The sequence below is a fragment of the Rissa tridactyla genome, chromosome 5, assembly GCF_028500815.1.
Source record: "Rissa tridactyla isolate bRisTri1 chromosome 5, bRisTri1.patW.cur.20221130, whole genome shotgun sequence".
In the NCBI taxonomy this organism is placed as follows: domain Eukaryota; kingdom Metazoa; phylum Chordata; class Aves; order Charadriiformes; family Laridae; genus Rissa; species Rissa tridactyla.
This window is the reverse complement of record NC_071470.1, coordinates 73,139,239-73,162,449: the sequence shown is the minus strand read 5'-3', so window position 1 is coordinate 73,162,449 and position 23,211 is coordinate 73,139,239. Positions and strand designations below refer to the sequence as shown.

The 23,211-nt window shown below is 40.7% G+C and overlaps 1 protein-coding gene across 5 annotated transcripts in view; it reads left to right on the top strand.

The window, feature by feature from the left end:
• The first annotated feature begins 882 nt into the window (after nt 1-882).
• Nucleotides 883-23,211, top strand: part of SLC10A7 (solute carrier family 10 member 7) — a 155,649-nt gene continuing 133,320 nt past the window's right edge. For 3 of the 5 annotated variants that reach the window (XR_008466544.1, XM_054202288.1, XM_054202289.1), the window contains exons 1-4: nt 883-1,081; nt 4,816-4,898; nt 9,950-10,086; nt 15,108-15,183. Coding sequence is in view for 3 of the 5 variants with exons in the window: in XM_054202288.1 (XP_054058263.1) it covers nt 982-1,081; nt 4,816-4,898; nt 9,950-10,086; nt 15,108-15,183 (396 nt within the window). In the remaining 2 variants the exon portion in view is untranslated. Of the gene's footprint in view, nt 1,082-2,339; nt 2,492-4,815; nt 4,899-9,949; nt 10,087-15,107; nt 15,184-23,211 lie in introns of those variants that run through there. The other 2 variants (XR_008466545.1, XM_054202290.1) reach the window with 2 other exon arrangements.

Below are 23,211 nucleotides of genomic sequence, written 5' to 3'. Positions count from 1 at the left end.
GACTCCATGGGGGGAGCGGGGACGAGAAGGGGATAGGAAATGCAAAGCGCAGGTCGGGCACCAGGAGGAGGTTTTTATGATACTCTTGTTTTAATGGAGATGTGTTTAACACCGACGTAAACCCACCGACCTCGCCGCAGGGAATGGCCTCCAGTTTGGAAGCCGGCTCGCTCGGCAGGCGCTCGCACACCGCAGGGGACGATGTCGGCGTGTCGCGATAGGCGTCTCTTTTTTCCCCTGCGGGCAGGGCAGATGCCTCCAGCCCTGCTCAGCCCGGACCGGCAGGCGTCTTCCTACGGCAACCGAACGACGCCGGGGGCGAACTGCGAGGCGACGACGAAACATCTGTCAGTCGCCACGGAGATATCACAGACCCCTTCGCCGGCCGGCGGTTCCGCCCCCCACCCCGCGGCTTCGCCCCTTCCCTCAGCCCGCCGCGCGCGCCTAACGGCCGCAACCGCCCGCTCGCCCCCGCCCTCCCGCGCGTCGAACGCCGGGCGTCACGCACACGTTGTAATGTACCAAAAGAGCGCGCACGCCCCCACCGCCCGCCGAGCCCCGCCGCGCCCGCCCGCCCGCCGGGACCGGCTCTGAGGGCCGCGCTCCCCAGCGGTAGTGGCGGCGGCGCGGGAGTGGGGAGACGGGACGGCGACGCCGCCGCCACCCGCGGTGGCCGCCGGCGCCCCCGCCTCGGCGCGGGGATGCGGCGCGGCCGAAGCCGGCGGGTGTGTGTATGTGGGTGGGTGTAGGGGGGTGTGTGTGTGTGTGGGGAGTCGGCGCTGCGGCCGGGCGGGCGGCGCGGTGTGCGCTGCGTGTCTATTAGGAGGTGCGTGGTAGTGATGGCGGCGGTGGGTGAGACTTTTCCTGTCAGCGGATCCGGCTGGTCCTGCCGGCGGGCGGGCGGGCGGTGGGGCTGCACCCCGCCCCGCCGCTGCGCCGTGCCGAGCCGGGCCGGGCGGCGGGGAGCGGCCGGGGAACGCCATGGGGCTGCTGGAGCGCCTGCGGAAGGAGTGGTTCATCCTGGGGATCGTGCTGGTCATCGCGGCGGCGCGGCTGGAGCCCGCCGTCGGCGTCAAAGGGGGTGAGTCCGGCCGCTGCCCCGCCGGGGACGGTTTCGCCCCGGTAGCTCGGGGGGCACCGGAGCCCCCGCCCGGGAGCCCGCGGGAGAAGGGGGGCGGCGGTACTTTTGTCAACTCCCGGCCGCCGGTGCTGCCTCCCTCACACACCAGACGCTTTTCGGTGGTGCGGGCCGGGCCCGGCGCTGCGCGGGGTGGGCCCGGTGGCGGCGGCGGGGCAGGGAGCGGGCCGCCTCGCTGCCGGGGTGTGGAGGCGGGGGAGAGTCTGCGGGCCTTTCCGCGGGCGGAGGGTGGCGGTCGCTTTGCTGCCGGGGACGCCGAGACTTGCCGGGGGTGTCCCTCGGGCGTCCGCTGAGAAACTTTGGGAGCGGAGTTTCCCCGGGGTGCGGGGCACAGCCGAACCCGCCGGGCCCTCCTGAGCTCCCTGCACCGCCAGCAGCTCGCCTTCCCAGCCTGTCAGTCGGTCACTGCTCCTCAGGTCCCCGAGAAATACTTCAGGGCGTACTCCTGTACGTATAGGTTTGCGAGGCACTGTGCCAGTTGCTTGAATAACAGCCTACTCTTTTTTGGATTAATAGTAATGAAAACGGGCTAGCAACTTACTCTGAATGTACTCCTGTTAAACTAAGTAACAACTTCAAGAACTCCAAGGTGGGCATAAAATCATTGCAGTTCAGTGTATGAATGTCTGCCATCCGTGAGCTTCTCGAGAGGTGTAGCTTAACGGATTTTGTGTTAAAATCTTAGGTGCTATGTTTCAGCCGGGTGTTTTTTTTTACTTTATAAAACACACTTGTGTTTTAAAGATTTTTTTTTTTGTTCCCTCTTGCTTCCTTATGAAAGATCAGGGAAAACAGTGAAAATGACTCTGTGCCAGAACGATGGCGTCAAATTGGTGGTGTCAAATGTGCTCAGTAAACAAATCAGAGGAAAGATCTGTCCTTTTCTAAGCAGTGAGGTCTTGTATGTTGTAACAAGAGCTGGTAAAATATCCGGTGTTATTTTAAAATATACAGTGTATCTTTAAGTATAAATGCTGGCAGCATCTTCTGGTTAGTTTCCATTGTAACTTAGGTTCCAGATGTTAACAATTTTCAAGAACAAATTAAATTTTATATTTTTTTTTCTACTTGATCTCTGAAGATTTAAGAAAAAGGATGTAGAATGCTTGAACAGAATTGCTTTAGCAATTCCATGTTATGGAAGAATGTAGTTGTGCTTTTATATGCATAGATTTGTTTGTTTGTTTGTTTTTCTTAACAGAGCTGAAGTTTGAGGATAGACAGCTTCTCACTGAGGAGCCAACCTTTTTCTCCCTCGCCTTAGGTTCTGGGAAAAAAGAAAGTGATTTAAAAAAATATGACTCTGAACACTTGCTGTGGCAACTAAGACTCCGGTACTTCATGGAGTTCAGGGTAGGCAAATTCCTGCTGTGCAAGGATCCCTTCTAACATCTGTGTGCTGTTTTGCATAGGTGAATAGGACCCACATGGAGCTTCTTGCAGGATCCATGCTGTGTCTTCAGCAGACCTTAAAGACAACTTTAAATTGATAGTATCAGGTGGTTCGTCCCTTTCTGGCTTGATTGTCACGCTAATTGTTAGCAGCAATGTGGGAGATCTTTTTAACGAGAATAGGAGACAATTTTTCTTCAGCTTACTTCCTGCATGGAAGCACTATGATTGAGCACTTCATTTGATTATCCTGCTGCAAAGATGTATCAAGCGTTGGCATGGTATTGTTCCTGGGACAACTTGCTCGAAAAATCTTGTAAGCATTGATTGAAACTCAGGAGCACGTGTTCCCCAAAGTGGTATCCTTCTTCTGAAGCTGTATGATCTCAGTGCTCATTTTAAAACTAGGGGAAAAAAAAAAAAAAAGCTGGCGGGTGTGAAATACCAGCATAGGAAAAAGCTTAGTTTGTCAGCTTCCAGCTGACAAAACCATGCGTTATAATTTTCAGGGCCTTACTGAATGGTATGGATGGTCTAGGATCCATACCAGTAGGACATTGTGCCACAAATAACAAAGATTTGTGCTGTTGCCACCTTCAGGGCATAAGCCAAGCCCTTTTGGTGCGTTTTCCTGTTTGATGAATGAGCCTATTTAGTTCCTTTGTGAAAAGAGCTTTCCTGACCAGTCTTTTGCACAAGAGATGAAGGGGATCTGTTCTGACCAGAGTTCCCTGGGCTCCATGAGTGTGTGGTTGCTCTAGTGGTAGAGTTTTCTCCCGTGTAAAGGAGTTCAGGTAGCACAGTGAAAAAACCTAAAATAGAAAAACTGAACCCTGGAAGAACCCCGGTCTTAGTCAGACTAACTAACCCACGGCCTGACTGCCCAGGTGTATATGTGCATGTACATATAGGCTCTAATCTTCTAAAAGAGTAGAAAAATTACATGATTCTGTCTGTATATAATATAGTTTTCTTTATAACTATGTATATTTATATAATTTTTCTGTGGTTTTTTTTTCTCTGGCTGTTCAGTTAACATGACATAATTTTGGAACTAGCCATGTGCTTTGTTGCAACTTTAACTCTTGCATTTCTCACTTATTTTTTACCTTACGCTTCATATAGGATGTTTGGTTTATTTTTTCTCTTTAACACACAGAGTTTTAGTGTCTCATCAACAGAGTCCTCTCTGAGAGTAGGATTTGGGTTTAAATGACTTTAGATGCAAATTTGATTAGACTCAGCGTACGATAAAATCCTTCTAATTTAAGGATCATTGACCTTGCTCCAGTGTGACCATCAATGTATCATTCATCCGAGAGAGCAGAAAGGATCTTCTCTTCTGGAGTGTCGAGTACAGGCTTGTTTGTTTGCCGCTGCAGTTTTGCTCATGACAACTTACTGTCACTTGCAGAGTTAGGATGTTACTTTGGTCCTAAGTAGACTGCTAATATTTTCTTTCTAATATAATAACGGGTTGAATGCTTGTGAAAAAATGAGTATATACATTTTCTGCTTCATGGCCTCTGGAGGCAAAGTGTATTAAGAGAATTCATCATTTTTATATGAGTGTAAAAAGTATTTTATTTTAATCTCCCTGAAAAAAAAAAGTATATAAATATATACAAATGTAAGCCCTTAATATTGTGGAGTGCTTGGAGGTGCAGGCATCCGCCCTTGCTGATCTCATTGCAGCAGTCTGTCTGAAATATGCTATTGAAGGGCTGGAATGAACCACTTTGCCACAGCCCTGTTTTGGGGGCTAATGCAGAATTGTGTTGCCCTGTGGAAATCGTTGCAAGGTACGATGTGATTTCCTCTGTGCAGGCAGCTGGACAGGTGTGTGTGTTGTGGGGGATGAAGTGAGAGGTAAATACGTGAATGATATTGATGGCCCTGTGGAGGGAGCAGCTAATATTTTTATTTGAGTGTACAGTTGGAGTTTGCTGATGCTATAGGGATACCCTGGTGACAGAACTGTGGAAAAATTCCCCGTTTTCACCTTTCCAGAATTTACCTGTTAGCTTCCAGTGGCCTGTAATGAGGGAAGCCGAATTTGTATGACATCATACCTCACTCTCCACTCACTGGTTTGCTTTTATTTAAAAAGGAATAGCATGCTTTCTGTAACTTAATAGAAACCCCATTCTTTTTACTAGAGACTTTAATGATAAGATTTTCTCCAGGTATTTTTCTAAGTGTTCCTGTTTACTTTGTTGTGATATATGCATATCATTATCTCTTTGACTGTAGTTCATTTTGTTTTCTATGTCTATATTTTTTAGGACCCTTGAAACCAGAAATTACCATAACTTACATTGCCGTTTCGGCTATATTCTTTAACAGTGGACTCTCCTTAAAAACTGAGGTACTGTAATTTCTCATTGCTTCATTCTTGTTGTTCTTTAAAAAGTTTTGTGTTGCTTTTGCTCAGGTATGAATGTAATTGTAATACTTAATTACTGCACTGTTGTTGCTGATGCTGGGAGAACGGCTAACAAGAGAAGATAAATGTTAGATAGTTATGGAATAACCCCTCCTTGATTACAGAAAATTCTTCACAAAGTAATGAACGTGATGAAAAAGAGTGTGTGAATAAATTTTACCCATCCATGGAGGGTGGGTTGCTTGCAGGGCTTTGACTAAATGGAAGTGCTGATCACAATTTTGAGACCGGATCTACACCCTGGATGTGTCCCAAACCCAAGTCAGGGTGAGACTTAGGAGCACACTGCTGCTTACTGCCATACCTTCTGTACCTTGCCTTCCCCGCTGCTCAGTTGAGGAACAATCCAGAAAACTGTGTGTATCCTAGGGTAGCACTTTTTAGGGAACTAGGCAGAGAGGGGCTATGTGGAGTCTCCATGCCTCTGTAGGATGGGAAGAGAAGGTGTGAGCTCTCTGTGTCTCCCTCCTTCATCTCACCTGCTAGTGTGCTCTCTAAGTAAAACTGTTTAGGCTAGTCACTGCAGGATTGACACAAGCAAAGATCTGGCGGCTTTAAGTTACCGCATTGGGTAGGCACAGGACAGCAGCTAGCATCAACACAAAAGGCTTCCTCTGCAGGGGCAAGGCCAATATACAGGTCTTGGCAATCTTTTCCTATAGGATTTAGTTGTGGACAGGTGGACTTGGAAGTGCCTACATTCTGCTGCATATCACAGACACTGAAGCTTGTTTCAAATTTTGTCACACATTTTTCAAAGAGGAACAATCTGGGAGAAAGAAGGGATGAAGGAATGAAGGAGAGAACCTCTTAGTGATGTGTAAAGGAGGCATGGAGAAAGGAAATGATGGCTACGTGCCAAGAAGACAAGGTGCAGCCAGAGTTGAAAAGAAACACTGCATGTCTCTGCTAGTCTAGTTTCTTGACTCCTTTTACACTGTTGGCAGTGCTGACAGGTGATGTCATTCATGTGTTGCATGATACTAATGCCTAAAAGAATCATCGTGACACTGTCCAGTTATCTTCTGGGCAAACTGGGATCTGGATGAACAGTGTGCATTCAACAAAAAAAAGTTTCTATACCTGTATCATGGTTATAGTGATAAAGTTTCTAATGGAGGTGGTGTTTGAATTGATGGCAGCCCTCTGCTCTGTTTGCTGGTAGTTCTGGCACTAGGGCCTCTAGTTCTGCTGGGACACAGTGTAAGTGAAGCGAATAATTTGAGTCAATTCTGTAGCATCTATTTAGAGCCTTGTGGTCTTATGGGGAAGCAGGAAGAACGTGTTACCTATTTGCCTGGGACAGTAATTAATCCTAATGGAAATGGGCTGTGGAGAGGCCTATTTTCTGTGGCCTTTCTTCCACAGAGAAGAGGACCTGAAACACAAAGCCTGAGTAGTAGCAATGGAGTTTTCTGCTGTCAGGGTTAGGAATCTTAGCATGCAGAGAAAAAATGTAAAACTTCTTTCCCTTTCACTAGTTTGCATCCTTGAAGCTTTATATCTGTAAAGCAGCTGTGAGAGTGAAATCAGTAGCATTATCAAAGTCTTGATTATATTTCAATGCTGCTGTACATTTAACTTTTTCTAGTTAAGGCGACGTGGCTGACAGGTTCCTGGGCAATGTGTCATGTCCTACTTTGAACTTGCAGAACTTTTTTTCATCTGTGGTTCTAGAGGCAATGTATTGATGTAAATGCAGCTTTTACAGAAGCTGATGTTTATATCCAAGTAGCTGATCTCAGGTTGGTTTGGAAGCATCAGTTAGGACTGGTGCTGTATATCCAGCTTATGTTCCATCAAGAAACTGAGCCTTTTCTGAATTTCTCCCATGGGGGCAGAAGATAAAGAGGAAGAAAAACATTTTACTCATTTTACCTTGTGCTATTACTTTCTAAAAGGTATGTTAAAAACAATCCTTAAGCGTGTTAGGAGGCCAGGTAATGATTTTATTAAAATACTTCGGGGCGTGTTTTAATTGTTTAAAGCACAACCCAAAGTTGGTATTATTAGTCAGTTAATATATTGTTTTTTCTGGATTACAAAGTAAATAGTTTCTGCTTTTGTCTTTATTAGTTCTTGACCTGTGTGTTGCCTGTTCTACCTTGGATAATGTATTAGTTGGATTGAAACTAGTGTTTGGTATGCATTATGAAATGATAAAAAGTTGTGTAAGTGTTAATGGAGGCCTTCTGATAAATCTAACAAAATTAGAAATAGCTGCTGCTCTTTTAAGGTTACATTTTTGGTTTTATCTGCTGGGAAAGCACGTGCTCAAAAAAAATTGCTAACATGCAATCAGGAAGCATTTTACAAAATAATTGGTCGGATTCAGGGAGAGCCTGTCTGTGCACAGCCTTGTCACATTTTCAAATCTAGAGGTGACTGAGGTTCTCGTACATTTGTAGAAGTAGTCGTGTGTCCAGGAATGACAAGAACATTTGATTCCACCTTAATATAATGCTCTTTCAGTTCTCAGTGACTGGATAGCTTGCTCTTTTAAAGCAAATACTTCTTGTAGGGCCCCAGAAATTAAATCACATACTTGAGTTACCCATTTCAATGAGGAATTTGACAAGCCACTGAACACACTGTTTGCTCTGTGTGGGTATTTGCCCAGAGGAGTCCAACTATGACCACCTAAGCATGGCTGGATGGCAACAGGCACCCCCACTGACCAGCGAGAGGCTAGGATAAGCTCTCTAAAGGGTCTGAAAGACAAGGCAACCTGTTCTACCTGGTGTGCAGAAACAGTCATAACTAGCAGCTTGCAGTAACTTTTCTGAGACTTCTGCTTTTTTGAGGGCTACAGTGATGGATGTATTTTGGGACAAGCCCTTGTAGACTGCTTAAGAGGGTGAAGGCTGTTTGCCGCAGTGGTGCGGTCTAAGGAATACCTATTGTAAAAGGCAATCACTAGAGACATTTTAAAGGCTGGTAATTTAGATGTACAAAGACCTGTTCCACTAACACAGCATTCTTTCATGCGCTGTGTTGGCTGTGTTGTAATCACGTTTCTTGCTGCCTGGAAGCTCTAACCAGTCTTTCCCAAGTTTTTGTCTTGGATTTTGCCTTTGGTAGTATCACCATTTTCTTCAAATCATCTGCTTTTAAGGCGTTTTACAACTGTAAAATTATACATTAAAAGGGCACTTCTGTGTGTGTGACGTGTCTAGATTGGGGGTGCCTTCATAGATTGGTCCGCTGGAAAATCTGGGCTGGAGGTGACTTGGCAGGAAAGGAGGAGGAATTAGCAGCTCTGCTGGCAGTCGTCACTTGCTTTGGTTTTTCTCAACTGTATTATTTACTTTTAAAACATATACTTTTATGTATGTATTTCCAGATATCTTTTCTTCCCGCACAGGATGTGTTTAAACTACTAGATCTTTTATTTTTGCTTTCTTTTTGAGATAAGGTGTAATAGTACTACAGTGAAGCTATTCATAACGCCATAGGTACTGTGACGGGTTATGCGTGAAGATCTGTTTTTTCATGCAGAGTGATACTAGCCTACTTAGGAGCTTTCTTTATTTAAAAAAATGTTGTTTCATTCAGTTAACCAAGCACTGAATGTAATGATGCTTTATTGGTAAAACTGGATCAAGATGTGCATTTCAAGTCCATGTTTTGTATAACTTTAAGAATAGGATATGAATGAATGTGTATTTTTATTGTGGAAGGTTTCTTTTCCCCTAACACAAATTTGGGAGATAATTTTATTAAGAGAAATAGAGTTACAAGGACACAGTGCTGAATTACTAGTACTTCCAGATGTATAATTACATCAATGTGCATTTGGATGGTTGAAAATGCAATATTTGATTCTGTTTCATAAAAGTTCAAGTGTTTTGAAGCTGAGAGAGGTGGCATTTGAAGACCGGCTGCTGCGTTACTGTACATGGAAATACACTTTTTTATATTGTTTGTTGATTGGGGTTTTTTTTAATGCATCCAGGGTGTCAGATAGCTGGAGAATCCTGGCACATTAGATTTTGAATAAAAGTGCCATGAGTTCTTTTACTGTTGCATCGTTTACTTGAATAGAGTGCAAGTTATTTTGAGAGAGAGAAAAAAGAATCTTTCTTCTCAATCTGTGAGTGTTGAAATGAGCTGAAAGGCTGAAGGCTTTTTCCTTGTACTCAAAAACTGCATAGAAGATCCTTGGAGTGCCTGAAAAGACAGAAACAGAGATGCACATAGCTAACTGAAGAGTTTATTGTGTGAGAATACACGATCACCTCTCTGGAGTGCTCTTGCACTATTGAAAATTAATTTTTTTTCGTTTTGTTTTCTCAGTCTCCAGCGGTGTTTTGCACTTTATTTCTCGGAATTTTATGGCTTAGCTGTTGTTAGCTTGTTATGGTCTTGGTATTCTTTCTTTGCCTTCTTTGCCTTCATCAGCCTTATTTTTTTCTATAAATTTCCTATCTGTTGATACAATAAATAATCAAAATCTGCTACAGATTACTTTGCTTTTTATGGTTGTTAGTCTTTCCTTAAAAAAACCCACCACAAATGATGACTGTTTGTAACGTAAACATCCATTTTTCACAGTATAAATGAGAATCACAGTTTGTGGCTCTAGAGAAACATGAAATCACGTGTATGCTACAAGTTTCTCTTCCTTTTGATATCAGCAGTCAATAAAGTAAGCAGGCCGACAGCATAGTTAGGACAGGTTTTGAAACAGTGACAAAGTGCTAAGGCTGCCTGCTGAAAAGCTACCGTTATGAGAGCTACGCTATTATTGAAGTGGTGGACAATTCTTTTGGAAAAATGCCCAGGAGCAGACAGAGCTTTTATGTTGTCTGGATGTACTTCATTATTAAAGAAGAGATCAGATGATCCCTAAAGGTGCCTTTTTGACATGCACTCTCTTTGTATTATAAAGACGATCCTAGTTTTAAAAGCACAAACGTGATCTTGCTTCAGCTGTTATGATTGCAACTTCCTCTCTTCTTTTTCTTTTGCAGGAGCTGACAAGTGCTTTGATGCATGTGAAACTACACCTTTTTGTCCAGATTTTTACACTTGTGTTCTTCCCAACAGCAATATGGCTCTTTCTTCAGCTATTATCAATCACACCTATAAATGAATGGCTTTTAAAAGGGTATGTTTAAGCATAATGGAGTGAAATATATTTGTAGCTGTCTTCTTAAAGAGCTGCTTAGCCTGCAGTGGGTGTTGTATTGTGAACAGATCTTGCTGGTTGTTTTTGTGCTTCAGCACTTTGCTGTCGAAAACACAGTACATGCTTATCCTTTCAGGAACCTGGTCTCATTTTTAGAAAGTCCAGTCAGTTAGTTTCATATGTAGGGAGCTTGCAACACGTTAGCTTTCTCTTTCACAAAATGCAGCTGAAGTGCTGTGCTGGATCTCAAGGAGGATGGGGAGGAAAGAAAGGGAATGCTGAAGTAAAAACAGAACTCTGAATAAATACTGAGTATGCCATGTACTGGTGTTCTGTTCTGCTTTAAAACAGTCTGCATTGAGCATATCTTGCGTGTGTCCAGATTGGGGTTCAGTATCTGCTCCTAGCTAAATTATGAGGGGGAAAAAAAAGTAAAGTTTTTGTAGGAGGAGAAAAAACTTTGAGATGTGCAGAAGCTAAGTTACCATGAAAACAATGTGTTTTAAATCTTTGGTGTACTCTGCCAGTGTGTGCTTCCAAAGCTGCATTGAGGGTGCAGTAATGATAGATGTTATGAAAAATCAAAAAAATAAAAAGCTTTTTTCAGAATCAAAGGTCAATACCTAGCTCTATGCAGCTATACTGGAATGTTTCAATGCAAAAATCAATTACTTTAGAAAACTACTTAAAGAATCCCCATTGTTTCTTACTGCTTGGTAAAGCATTGCTTGGGGAGAGTTCCCTGTCTTAAAAGTTTATTGATAAGGCTTCTCATGTTTATGTTTTTACAAGGCCTAAACCTAAAAGGGCATTTTGTTTTGTTTTTAAGAGGCTTCTCCAGTTGTTCCACCAAATGTGAAGTGATCCAAATGATACTGAGAAGGTGAAATTGAGATCACAGAATCGCAGAGTGGTAGGGGTTTGAAGGGACCTTCAGAGATCGTCTAGTACAAACCCCCCTGCCAAAGGAGGTTCACCCAGAGCAGGGTGGGCAGGAACGCATCCAGGCGGGTTTTGAGTAGCTCCAAAGGAGACTCCACCACCTCTCTGGGCAGCCTGTTCCAGTGCTCTGCCACCCTCAAAGTAAAGAAGTTCCTCCTCATGTTTAGGTGGAACTTCCTGTGTCCCAGCTTATGTCTGTTGCCCCTTGTCCTGTCACTGGGCATCACTGAGAAGAGTCTAACCCCGTCCTCTTGATGCCCACTCTTTAGATATTTATAAGCATTGATAAGATCCCATCTCAATGAGATGACATAATTTAAGTTAGCGCTGTTTTGCTTAATGGTATTAGTACATCAAGGAAATAACAAGTTTACTTTACAATGTCTATTTGCATTTGGCTGTTCATAGTAAAGATTATTCTTTAAAGTAAAATCATTGTGAAGTTTTTCCTCAGCTAATAATGATTTATCAGAGATAATGATTTTCCACAGTGAGCCAAAACTTCCTCCTAATCCGTGGGACTCTCAGTTTCTGAAGTGCAAGGTGCAAGAGATTTTTGTTTTTTGTTCCTTGCAGCACTTCTCATCTCTTTTTTTCCTATGACTCTCGTGCCACTTTGGTTCTTAGTATTTAAGGGACACTATCTGTGACACGCACAAGTATATGTGTATGTATATACATAACACACGAAACTGTGTGTAAAACTACATAAGTATATATTTTTTTAAAAAAAGGAACACTTGTATGTGTATCTCCCTAAATGTGAAGCTTCATTTTTCATGAAGGTGTGTCTGCGTTTAGCCAGTGAGTTTATATGCTCCTATATGTTTCAAGCTGCCTTGCAAGCACTTGTTCCTTGAGTACTATTTCTGTTTTGTCTGTGTTTTATCTTTCAATGTAGTATCTCTGTTGTACTGAGACTTCATTGAAAGAGTGGTCAGATTGAGGAGTTTAATGAAGGTATTTTTTATTTCTTAAAGAATGCTTCCTTGGTAAATACTGCTGTTTAGGACACGCTTGGAACATCAGTCCTTGTGTGGCTCTGAAGGCATCCACTGCAAAGGGAGCCCGATGGTAGCTGTACCTTCAGTGTTATGCAGGTGTAGGAGATACTGAGCTCTGTCCTAATTCTAGGACAACACATTTTAAAGCAAGTGCTTGCATGTCCCTGTATGGGTACATGAAAGGAGGGTGAGGAGCAGATGTGAGGAACTGCCTGTGCCTTTGTCACTCTGTCTAACCAGAAGTTCATCCTAATGCCCCACAGCCATAGTTTTTATTCCCTAGAAACACTTAAGTACCCTGATGAAAACAGCAGGGAACAGAACAGACGTTGGCAAAGTTACTTCTTCATCACCCATGTTTGGCACACCTTGCAGTGGGACCTAGTTGATAGTCCTCACAAAGGCCTGGAAAAATAGGCATGTGCTCCCAAGGACACGCAGCACCCTTTGGCAGCGTGGCTTACTCGGGGACTGTAGTTCTCCGCTACCTCTAACTAAAGGGCACAGTCAAGCCCACAGTTATTTTCCCTCCTTGCTCCAGAACGTGTGGTAGATTCTCCCATCCTCTATAGTGGTCTGCTTTGCTGTAGATGTTATTTGGGAGACAGATTCAGGTGGTACCAGCTTTTCATCTGTGTTTGTACAGTGTTGGATTTTTTTTTTTTCCTACCTTCTGCTCTCCCGCTCCCTCCCCCCGGATGATGTTGGGAGTTTTGTTGTTTTGTAGTGATCTTGAAATATGTAAAATAGAGCAGAACATAACATAATCCCAACCATCTTTTAAGTTAATTTTTTGTTAGCTGGCTAGATTTTGCATTGACAGGGTCTCTTTAAAAAGGAGTGTGAAGCAACTTATTAATGTTTGCACAGGTTCACCTCTTCTGCCACTCTCAGCATATAGCGTTTGCAGCACAGGTGGTAAGGCATGAGATCGAAAGACCTGGTACAACATATGACTTTGGTAGTTCCATATCTAAAATATGTGACTTCGCACCCTACTACTCAGTTGTCTGTTATGTGTTAGCAGAACAGGTATTATTTATTGCCCTTCATCAAGTGTTTGGACCCCTGATGTTAGTGCTTATAGCATGGCCTGAACCAGTGGAATGTTTCAGTTCGTTGTTCTCTCTAGTAATCTGCTGGCCATTAGAGGAATTTGTTTGTATATTGGTAGTGTTACATGTAGTTGATATAAAACAAGAAAAAAAATATTGACAAATGCATGTTTCTATACACCTGATTAAAAGTATTTCCATTTAGTGTGTACCAGGCTTTTTTGTAGTTTAATATTTTCATATGAAGAATATTAAAAACAGCTTGATAGTGATTTTTTTTTTTTAATTCTAAAATTATTATTTTAAATTTGAGGGGTTTCACAGAGATTGTGTTATTAAACCTTTCTCTTATAGCGTGGAAAATCCCTGCCAGCTGAGATGAATGCCCTTGCACACATTTCATGCCTCTCTGGATAACTTTGAACTTAATCCAGCCCTTATTAGTGCAGGTGGGAAGTTCAAGGAGCTGACTGCCAAGAGACCACAGAGAAGAGAGATAACAGTATTACAAACGATGTAGGGGATGGACATCAGGATTGCCATGTGTTTGTCTGCTCTGTGTTTTCATATATATTTCCAGACTTTCCACGTCATTTATTTTTCCTGTATTTCTTTTGTTTTCAATATGAGCTTATCCTAAGTGCTGACAACTCTCTGCTTCCTTAGCTTACTTCACTGTAGCCTAAAAATACAATATACTTGCAAGGTGGTGCTTGGCACTTTCTGATTGGATTTATATAATGCTTACTTTGTTTTTCTCTTTCCTTTTCCACAGTGTCTGTAGCTGACAAACTGAATACCGTCATTGTCATTTACCTGTTTCTTCCATTTAACCTTTTTGTGTATTTGCAGCACATCAGTTGCACTACAACATACTCCCTATTGTTTGGATTTAATACTTCTGTTTACTATAGCTTTTTGACACTGTGTTTCTCAGGGATGGACTAACACAGTTACAAGTGCAAAGTAGTTCACTGCCAGTAGTTGATCTGAACTAGAATACTGTTTCAAACTCCAATACTTGAAAACATATGTGGATTTCATGCTGTTTGGGGTTTTGCAGTCTATTTTAATCTCATGCCTTAGTGTTCCTTCTAAGTCAACACAGTTTTTCTTCTGAAGGTCTGTTTTACTTAGTCCCAAATTTAATTGTAAACTATTGTGGTATGTTCTTGTTGTTTCTAAATATGCATTTGATACAACTAATTTTTGTAATAACCACTTTTTGTGGGCTGTCTTTGAAAACAAAAGAAAGCTCACCGTTACTATATACATCAATAATTTTGCTGCACAAACAATGGAAAAAATGACAGATAATATATTTTAGGCCTCTAAAATCCAGGAGAAAGATTTTGATGTGTTTATTAATGGAAGTCAAGTGATTTTACCAAGAAGTGAAAACATGCATAAAAATTAAACATTTGATGGCCTTTTAATGTTGAGGAGATAAAAAAAAAAGTGATATTATTTTTTTTTTTTTAGTAGGGGTTGATGAAAACCAAAGTATAGTGGGAACCTGAAATAGTGACGATGGTTCTCCTTACTCTTCTACTTAGCAATGAATATTTTTATCACCGAACAGCTTTTTCAAGAAAATAGGGGTTTACATCTTTATTTTCTTTTTTTTTTTCCCCCCCAAATAGCTACAGGTATCTCAAAACACAGTACAAACTTTACTACATCAGGACACATGATGCTGTTGTCTTTGTGATAGATGTGTAGATACCTTTGTGAATGGTAGATACAGTACTACAGATGGGGAAATGAAGTCATAGAGAGGCGAGGTGTTGGGGTTTTTAAATGGTGATGTGACTCTTTGCTGTGGTTGTTAGTAAGAGATGGCATAGAAATCCTGACGGCTGTAACTGTAATGCAAACTGATTGGGTTGTGTGGGTGATAGATTATTGTTTCTACTCAGCTATTTGGTATTTTAAGCTTTTAGGCTGCATGGTGTTTGCATCATGTGAGGAATGTAACATTCCTTTTTGTTGTTTTCAGCTTGCAGACAGTAGGCTGCATGCCACCTCCTGTGTCTTCTGCAGTGATTTTAACCAAAGCTGTTGGTGGAAATGAGGTGAGTTTTTGTTTTATTCTTGAATGCTTTTTTTTAATCAGAAGTTCAAGCAAATATTTGTTTATGATGAACTTGTGTGGCAGAACACTGACTGTGATGTGATACTATTGTGATTTGTAAAAGCTTCGAGAATTAAAGCTTGGTTATTGTGTTGGTGTTAAACAAGGGAAATAGTGTTAATCTGCTGGTATTGCTGAAACTGAAAGAAGCTCAGTTTTCTGGGGTGATAGAAAAGTTTCAGATGGAAATTGGTGTTAGGAGACTTCTGCTTGTTGCTGCACTGTAATTCCGAACCATATAATGTTCATATGCTATATACTGGTTATCTCATAGACCATAGGCTTTGTGGTGAAGAACTGCCCTTGCATCATGTTTGGATGGTGTTTAGTATTAACAGGCCCTATAGTAGGAGTTCCTCAAGTTTGTAGCTGCATATATAGCAAGTGATGATGGAGACACAAAAATTCATTTAAATCTTATGTTGTTATTTGTGACTGCATGAAATGAAAATTGTGGGAATGCGTAATTCTCTTATAATTATGCAATGCTAAGTTCTCAACAGGTAGGAAATGCCAGAACTGAAGTTGTTTGTGCAAACTCAATTTGGTCACGTTATATTTCTGCCTTAAAATGGCATATGCTGATGTCATTTCAGACTCTCCGTAAAACACTTGCTATTTTCAGGAAGACCAGTTAGCATTTAGGAATTTAATCCATGTGTGCTAATTAATGAGGTTGTTTCCTTTAGATTTGCTTCCTCATAACTGCTGAGGGTGGATGAGACTTAGTAGGTGAGGAAGGGAGAGAATAACACTGAAAGAGGTTGTTTTTAGAGGTAGCACTGTTGGGGTGCTGTTCTGGAGGGTTAGAGCCAAATCTTAATTCAGCCATAGAGCTCCTGTGTGAGGCTGGGCGAGTCATTCAGCACATTTTTTAAATATGGCCATTAGTTGTGTACTTCTCATTTTCTGAGTTCAAACTCTTGGGACCGATTAATGTCAGCTTTGAAAACACATGATAGCACTGAAATAGATTGAAGTTGTACTTTGTACTGACAAAGTGCTGTTTAATTGCTCTATCCTCTGAAGAGAGACCCAAAGCATTTCAAGTCAAGCATCTCTAATTACGGGCAATCCTGATGCACATCGCTGTCTCCCAGTTTGCTACCTGAAAACAAGAATCATAAAATTGTCTGATGGAGGTGCTGTGGAGTAGTTAGTATAAGGAAATAATTTAGGTATGTAGTAGTGATCAACAGAGAAATGAGAATTTTTCTAATTATTGCTCTAGATGTAGGTGCTGTAAATTATACAAAGGTGCCACATAGTGAACAGTGAGGATGAAATGAAGTATGGAATGAGTGCTTATTCAGTGTTGGCACCGTCTGTCCTATCCTTAGAACAAGGAAAAGATCCTCTGGAAAAAAAGCTGTGATTGGTTAGTTGAAAGCAATATCATACAGTATTTGGGTGCAGGAGGGAGAGAAGTACTTTAGTTGCTTCATCATTAGAGTTCACCTTTTTATGGTAATATTATTCTGGGGTGGTGTGTGTGTGTGTGTATTTTATACCAGCTGAAAACAGAAACTTTTTGTCATGTGAGGCTTATGTAAGTAATTGTATAAATCACTGGCAAAGTAAAACTTGAACCTGGAGGGTTCCTGGAGGAATGTAAAAATGCATACCTTGTTCGTGACTTTTGCAGATAGCTGCTGACAGCAGAGAGAAACTGAATCAAGAATTGGGTCTTGGGAATTGGCAGTTCTCAGTCAGGCTGTAGGAAGGTGTACAAAAGAGAAACACCCTTTAAACACGCTCAGTGTGGACAAAATGTGTGGCAAATTTATTGCCAAACTTGAGCAAGTTTCAATGCAAATGTTTTTTGGAATGTGATGCTTCTCTTGTCATTCAGACTATTGTTAATTTTTCTTTTAAAGAACAGCAAATCACATCCCTCATGCTAGACTGTCTTATATCTCTCCTTCCCAAATTTCACCTAAGCTATTATTGATACATTTCTCTTTCTGACATGAGCAGAACAGTGCAATTTTTTCCCATTTTAATTTAAATCCATCCTGATATACGAAGAATTTAAACCTGGGAATCAACTGGAAATATAAGTGACTGTGCTGTGAGAGCATTTGTTCATAATAATGTCTCTTAAACTGCTTTTGCCTCGTCAAGCATGTATCCCTTACCTAGAGAAATTGATTTGTCTGAGGGTGTATCTACACTGCGTAATGTAATATGAAGATAAATGAGCTTACTCAGAAGCAATGTAGCGAGGAAGCTCCACGTGAGCTAATTAGTCTGAGAAGTGTCCTGCTGCTGGAGAGTACAGGCATACCCTCAATAAGTGCTCTGAAGACCTCTTTGGATTTCATGGAACACAGCACATGAGAGCTGTGGCAGTGACTCTTATCACAGTATAGAGGGTTTTAGGTTTCCTTTATCTAGGTAGAAGTGACTGTTGAATGTCAGTTTGGACTTGGGTTATTCTCAAAGAAGTATCAGGTACTATGGCATGGTAGTAGTAATACTCACCTGGGGCTGAGGAAACATGGATGCTATTTTTATCTGTGTCATTAACCTGTTGGGTAAAAGTGTGGTATTGAGTGGGGTATTTTGTCTCTGAGGTTAACAGTAATGGATAATGGCAACTTTGTGAAGTGTTTGAAGATCAGTGCTGAAAAGCCTTATGTAAGAGCTATATTTTATTGTTCTGGGTCAGGGTGATTAAGTATTTGGTCAAATGCTTAGAAAGAGAGTCTACAACATAAGAAGCTGCTTGGATGGGGGATTTTGCTGCATATCAATTGGAAAATTCAATTGTGAGATGATAAAAGGAAGATGGTTTTGTTAATCTTACAAAGATCTATTTTTTTTAACTGATACTTGCCTGAGGGCGCAAACCAAAATGTTCTGCTTTTGTTGGCTAAGGAAGATGTGATCACCAAAGCAGATACTAAGAATTCTGATTAAACTGCGTTCATTGTTGAAAAAGTTATTGTTCAGGGATTGTAAATACAAAACCAGGTAAGCTAAAAATCTTTAACTGTCAGTGTTTAATAACAAGTATACAGTCTACTGGTGTTTGTTTTCCTGGTGGTTCAAACAAGTGGTATATCAAAAAAGTGTATCTAAGCTTTAATTCCTCTTGATCTATGTATAAGAATAAAACAGCTGAGCAGTTACTCAAGAGTGCAAGTGTAAAATTGTCCAAAGTAAAAATAATTCTTCCTTCTTCCTATACATTGTTTGATCACCAACACTGTGATCTATGTGGCTTTCAAATTTATAGTCCTAGCAGCTGTTAGTCATACCTTCCAAACTCTACCATGTTAGCCATTTATATTTCTTTGCAGTATGCCTGGTAGATGGGCAGGTGGGGGCTCTTTTTGATGATTGGGGCATTCCAGAGGAAATAAATCTTTATCAAAAGCCCTTTGGCAGCAGTAGCCTTTCATTAATAAGGGAAGACAAACAAGTCAGTTAACACCTTTGCTTGCTGTAGCCGTGGCATTATGGTGGGGAGGAGCATTATATCTGGAAGCCAGAAGGCCTCCAAGTCTTTTGATATTTGAGGGTGAAAATTAACATCTTCACTTAGCTCTGATGCGCAAGTGGTTTGGTGGCTTGTTTTGGGGGACTGGAAAGAGCATTCTTCACAAGTCATAAGGGTTATAGGGGGGAAAAGATCTCTGTGACTTTATAAGAAAGAAATGGGAAGACAGCAAAGAGGTAATCAGACTGAAAACCAGTATCAGATTTTGTAGGTGTATTGGATATTTTTTGCTGTAATCGAGGAGACATCCAGCGTTGGCACTAGCAGAGTGGAAGAACAAAAGATTCTAGCTGCAGAGAAGATAATGGAGTGACTAGTTTGCTCTCAGTACTGCTTGTTACATGAGACTTAAGACAGGCTTTTCAAATCCCATTTCCTTACGTATCTCCATTGATGGCAGTGGCAGCAGCAGAGGTGTTTAGCTGTTCCAGACAGTGTTTCTGTATTGCTTCAGAATAACTTGTGTGCTAGCAGTGGTACAGGTACCATGTTTTGAAAACGTCTGATGTGTGGCATTGGAAGATATTTACCTGTGGCTGTTGGAAGAAGATATGGTAGAGATTAAAATTTCTGTCCATAGCTCTATGTAATTCGGACTAGCTAGGAGCTAGTATCATTCTATTCAGAGAGGTGTTGGGAAAAAGGAGATGTCATCAGTGGGGAGGGAGACTTTCAGTGCTCTCTGAAAATGAAGATGATTTATGGCTGTTCTATCTTTTGTTTTGGTGGAAGTAGCTGTTCTTGATGTGATGTGCAGAAATACAGCGTGTCTAGTAGGGCTAGATTCACTTACTTTTCTTCAGCTCCTCTCCCTGGTCTCTGTATGATGTGTGGTTTGTTCTCTCAGCTCTTTCAACTCTTATTTCTTCTGTCTGTTTCTCCTTCTTCACCTTGCTTTTCCATCATTCCCTTTTTGATCTCTTCCTGTATGATGTTACTTCCATTAACCCTGTAAAGAACTTTCTAAAACAGCCTGTTCCTAGCTTTTGTCACAAATACATTTAGTTCATTAGCAAAGCCAGTTTCAAGTACTGAATTTAATTTGAGGCATATGAAGCCCTATGTGAACGAAAAAATGTTCATATGTACACTGGCAAAAAAATAAGGAGGGATCACCATGAGAAATCAAAATCTAATTTTTAATTTGGTGATATTTTCTCAATTACTTAGTTGTTTCTGTCATCAGTAACACTGAAGAAGTCTCTTGATCTGTGAAGAGGACAGTCCGTGTAGTTAAAAAAAACAGGAATGAAAACCAGGAGGCCTCACTTCTGTTCTTGGCTCTTGTTGAGCCGTGAAGGGTCAGGATTTTGATGACATTATAGCGTCTGACAGCACAGAAGGGTTTTTGTGTCTTTTTTTTTCAAAAAAGTCTTGTCTTGTAGCTTTTCAATGAAAATATAAGCACCATTTCTTTAAAAGTCTGCTTCTAGCTATCCATTTCTGCGAGAGAGAGACAAATAAATATGTCAGCATTTCAAGGTGCTGTAAAGACAAACCTATTAAAAGCTCGGAGATCCTCAGACAGAAATGCTGTAGAGATGCCAGATACTACTACAAAGTATTCAGACAGCAAATGTCGTACTCTCCTTAAGAATCAAAGTAATGAAGAAAAGAAATTGAAAATTAGATCTATAAGTCTATTATCAGTTTGGGAGAAAAAACAATTTGGGATGACTTTTATGGCAGCTTAATGACATATTTTTGAAACGTGTAACATAACAGGCAAGAGCTGTGATGGAATTGTACAGATAAATCGTGGCAGACAGTTCATTTTATTGAAGAATACTTTGGCTATTTTGCTATCTCATACACAACAAAACCATTGAGGTTTTTTTTGTTCAGTTAAGCTGTAACTTGTACAAAATGTCTTAATCAAGGTGCTGTTTCATTTTTTTGCAACTTTCATGTGGATCTGCTATACCTTTTGTAAAACAGGATTTTTGAAATATAAAATAGACAGTAATGAAGAAGGCTGGAAAGGTATTTATGAAATAAGATGTAAAGAAAGAGTTCTAGTATTGATTTTTAGATTTGTTTTTTGAAGATGTAGATGTAGAACATAAACCAATATAAATTTGCAAGGTCCACAGCTAGTCTTTCTGGAAAAGAATCAAGGGAGAGTAGTAACATTTTGCCAGCAAATTCTATGCAATAGTTTTAACTGATATTTTAAAATAAAGAGCATACAAGTACTTACTGAGAAATGAACACTGGAAATTTCCTCTGTTAGTGAGTGGTGGCTTTCTTTTAAGTAAAAGCAAAAAAGTGAACCCTAACACTACTGTAAAGTCACAGGAAAGATATCGATTTCTCTAAAAATATCTGAAGTTCTTTGAACTGTGTATACATGTACATTAACCTTTTAAAAAACTAAATAAAATGAATGAAAAAAAAAGTACAAGCTCTAATGGTTTGTGATTCATACACTGATGCACCACTGTACCAAGAGTGTTTACCCTTGGAAGGTAACTAATGAACATTATGAAACAAAATCGTTTAAGATCTTCAAATAAACTCTACATGTCATGATGTTTAGATGTCTTCTATAATATAGTTTTTTATTCTCTAAATATAAGTCAAAATTTACAGTAGTGTGGTCTAAAATTTTACTTCCAAATTGCACTTCAAATATTCGTATTTTTAGGTTTTGTTTATGGAAGGGTATGTAATTTCATTCTATTGTTTTTAAATTTGATACTGTAAAAGGAAAAAACCTGTAATTATTTTTTTTTTTCATTTCCTATGTAATAAACTTTGTCTGCCCACACCGATGAAATAGTTCTAAATGAAAATGTAACTAATTATACCATTAGATACGACACCAAAGTCTCTGGGTGGGTATGTGGGTATCAGAGGATAAATTTAGGGAAGATGTCTGTACTTCACATGTACAAATATAAAGAATTAACTGTGTCAGCTTAGGCCTTGTATGTGTGTAGGAGCTGTTGTGCTATTAAATTCACCCACTCTATTCTAGTATTACAGTCTAATTTTTTATGTATCCTAAGAGTTTACTTTTCTTCTATCATTACTGTGCTTTGAGCAGATGGTTTTTATTGAACTATTTATTGACACTTAGGGGTTTTTCCTTCCCTGAGTGGTGACTGCATTTTATATCCATCAATGCATAGGAGTAGCCCAAATTATTACTTACAATATGAATTTCATGACTATAATGTGTCCCAGTCATGCAGCTCCATTAGATAACTCTAGACTTCCTCATCATCTTCTCAAATCTTTTATAACCCAAAGCAATTGTGGAATCTTCTTGGTTTTTTTCCCCTCGTCTATCACTGTTCTCCTTCCATTTATCACTAATAGTTCTAATACAGATCCACTATTAAAACTGTTCAGAATGGAAGGAATTTTCAAAGGCATTCGTCTCTGCTCTTAATTTCAGTGGAAGCAAATTCAGGCTAACAGGGAGACTTCTGAATTCCCCATATTCAAGTGCTTCACCCCCAAACTCCTTAATTCGGTTTGTATAAAGTTTCAGATTCTCCCAATGCCTTTGAAAAGCAACCGATTTACTACCCTAAGATACCAGTGGTTGAGTTAGACTTTTGATAAAAGATTTATTTTTGTTCCTGGTTACCACTACCTCTAACTCAGGGTCTTTCGTATGGCTTATAAGGTGTCCAGTGGAAAAAGCCCCTCTCCTACACTCCTGGGAGTGTAAGAGGTTTGGGAAGTGCAAGAAAATATATTAAATCTCTTAACTGCACAACTTTATGTACTGTTAAATGTATGACACAGAACTTGAAGCCTTGTGTTCAGCCTTCCCAGATCTGTGTTCCTTGTAGCAGCTCTGCCGTAATCTAGAAGGCTGTAAAATTATCTGTTTAAATTATGTTAAACTGCTTGGGCTGTGGCTGGAATCTACCTGGATTCATCATAGCGTGTTTGCCCAACTGTCCTAGATCTGACTTTGACAAGAGTGTTTTCAGAGGCTTTGCTGTTGCTATTCTACAGTCCTTGACTGGAGAGACCAGTTTTTTTGTCTGCTGTGGGACATTCAGTGACCCTGAAAGCTGTTTGTGGCATAAAGAAGCCAGGACAGAAGAGTCTTGCTCTCACGCTTGACAAAAATGGCCTTTTAAAGCAAGGTGATTTTGTATTTGTCTTGGTCTGCAGGTTAATTCAGTGTAAAATTACAGTGTGCAAGAGCTTCCTTTATTTAGCAGGGAGTGCTGTATGAAACGTGTTGCCTATGCAGAGCAAGCATTTTCAACTGTTTGAACAAATGGGTAATGCTTCTGTTAAAATATTTGCAGAGAGTGGAACCTACTGGCCCCCTACAATTCAGCATCTGTACTCTGTGGTGTTTAATCTTTACGGCTATTTGAAAGAGAGATTGCAGGTATTTTATAGCAAGGGAAATGCGTTACCTGCTCTCCCTTCCTCAGCCTTTGAAAGGAAAGGGTATCTTTTGGAGAGCAGTGAAGACTGGAAATATTATTC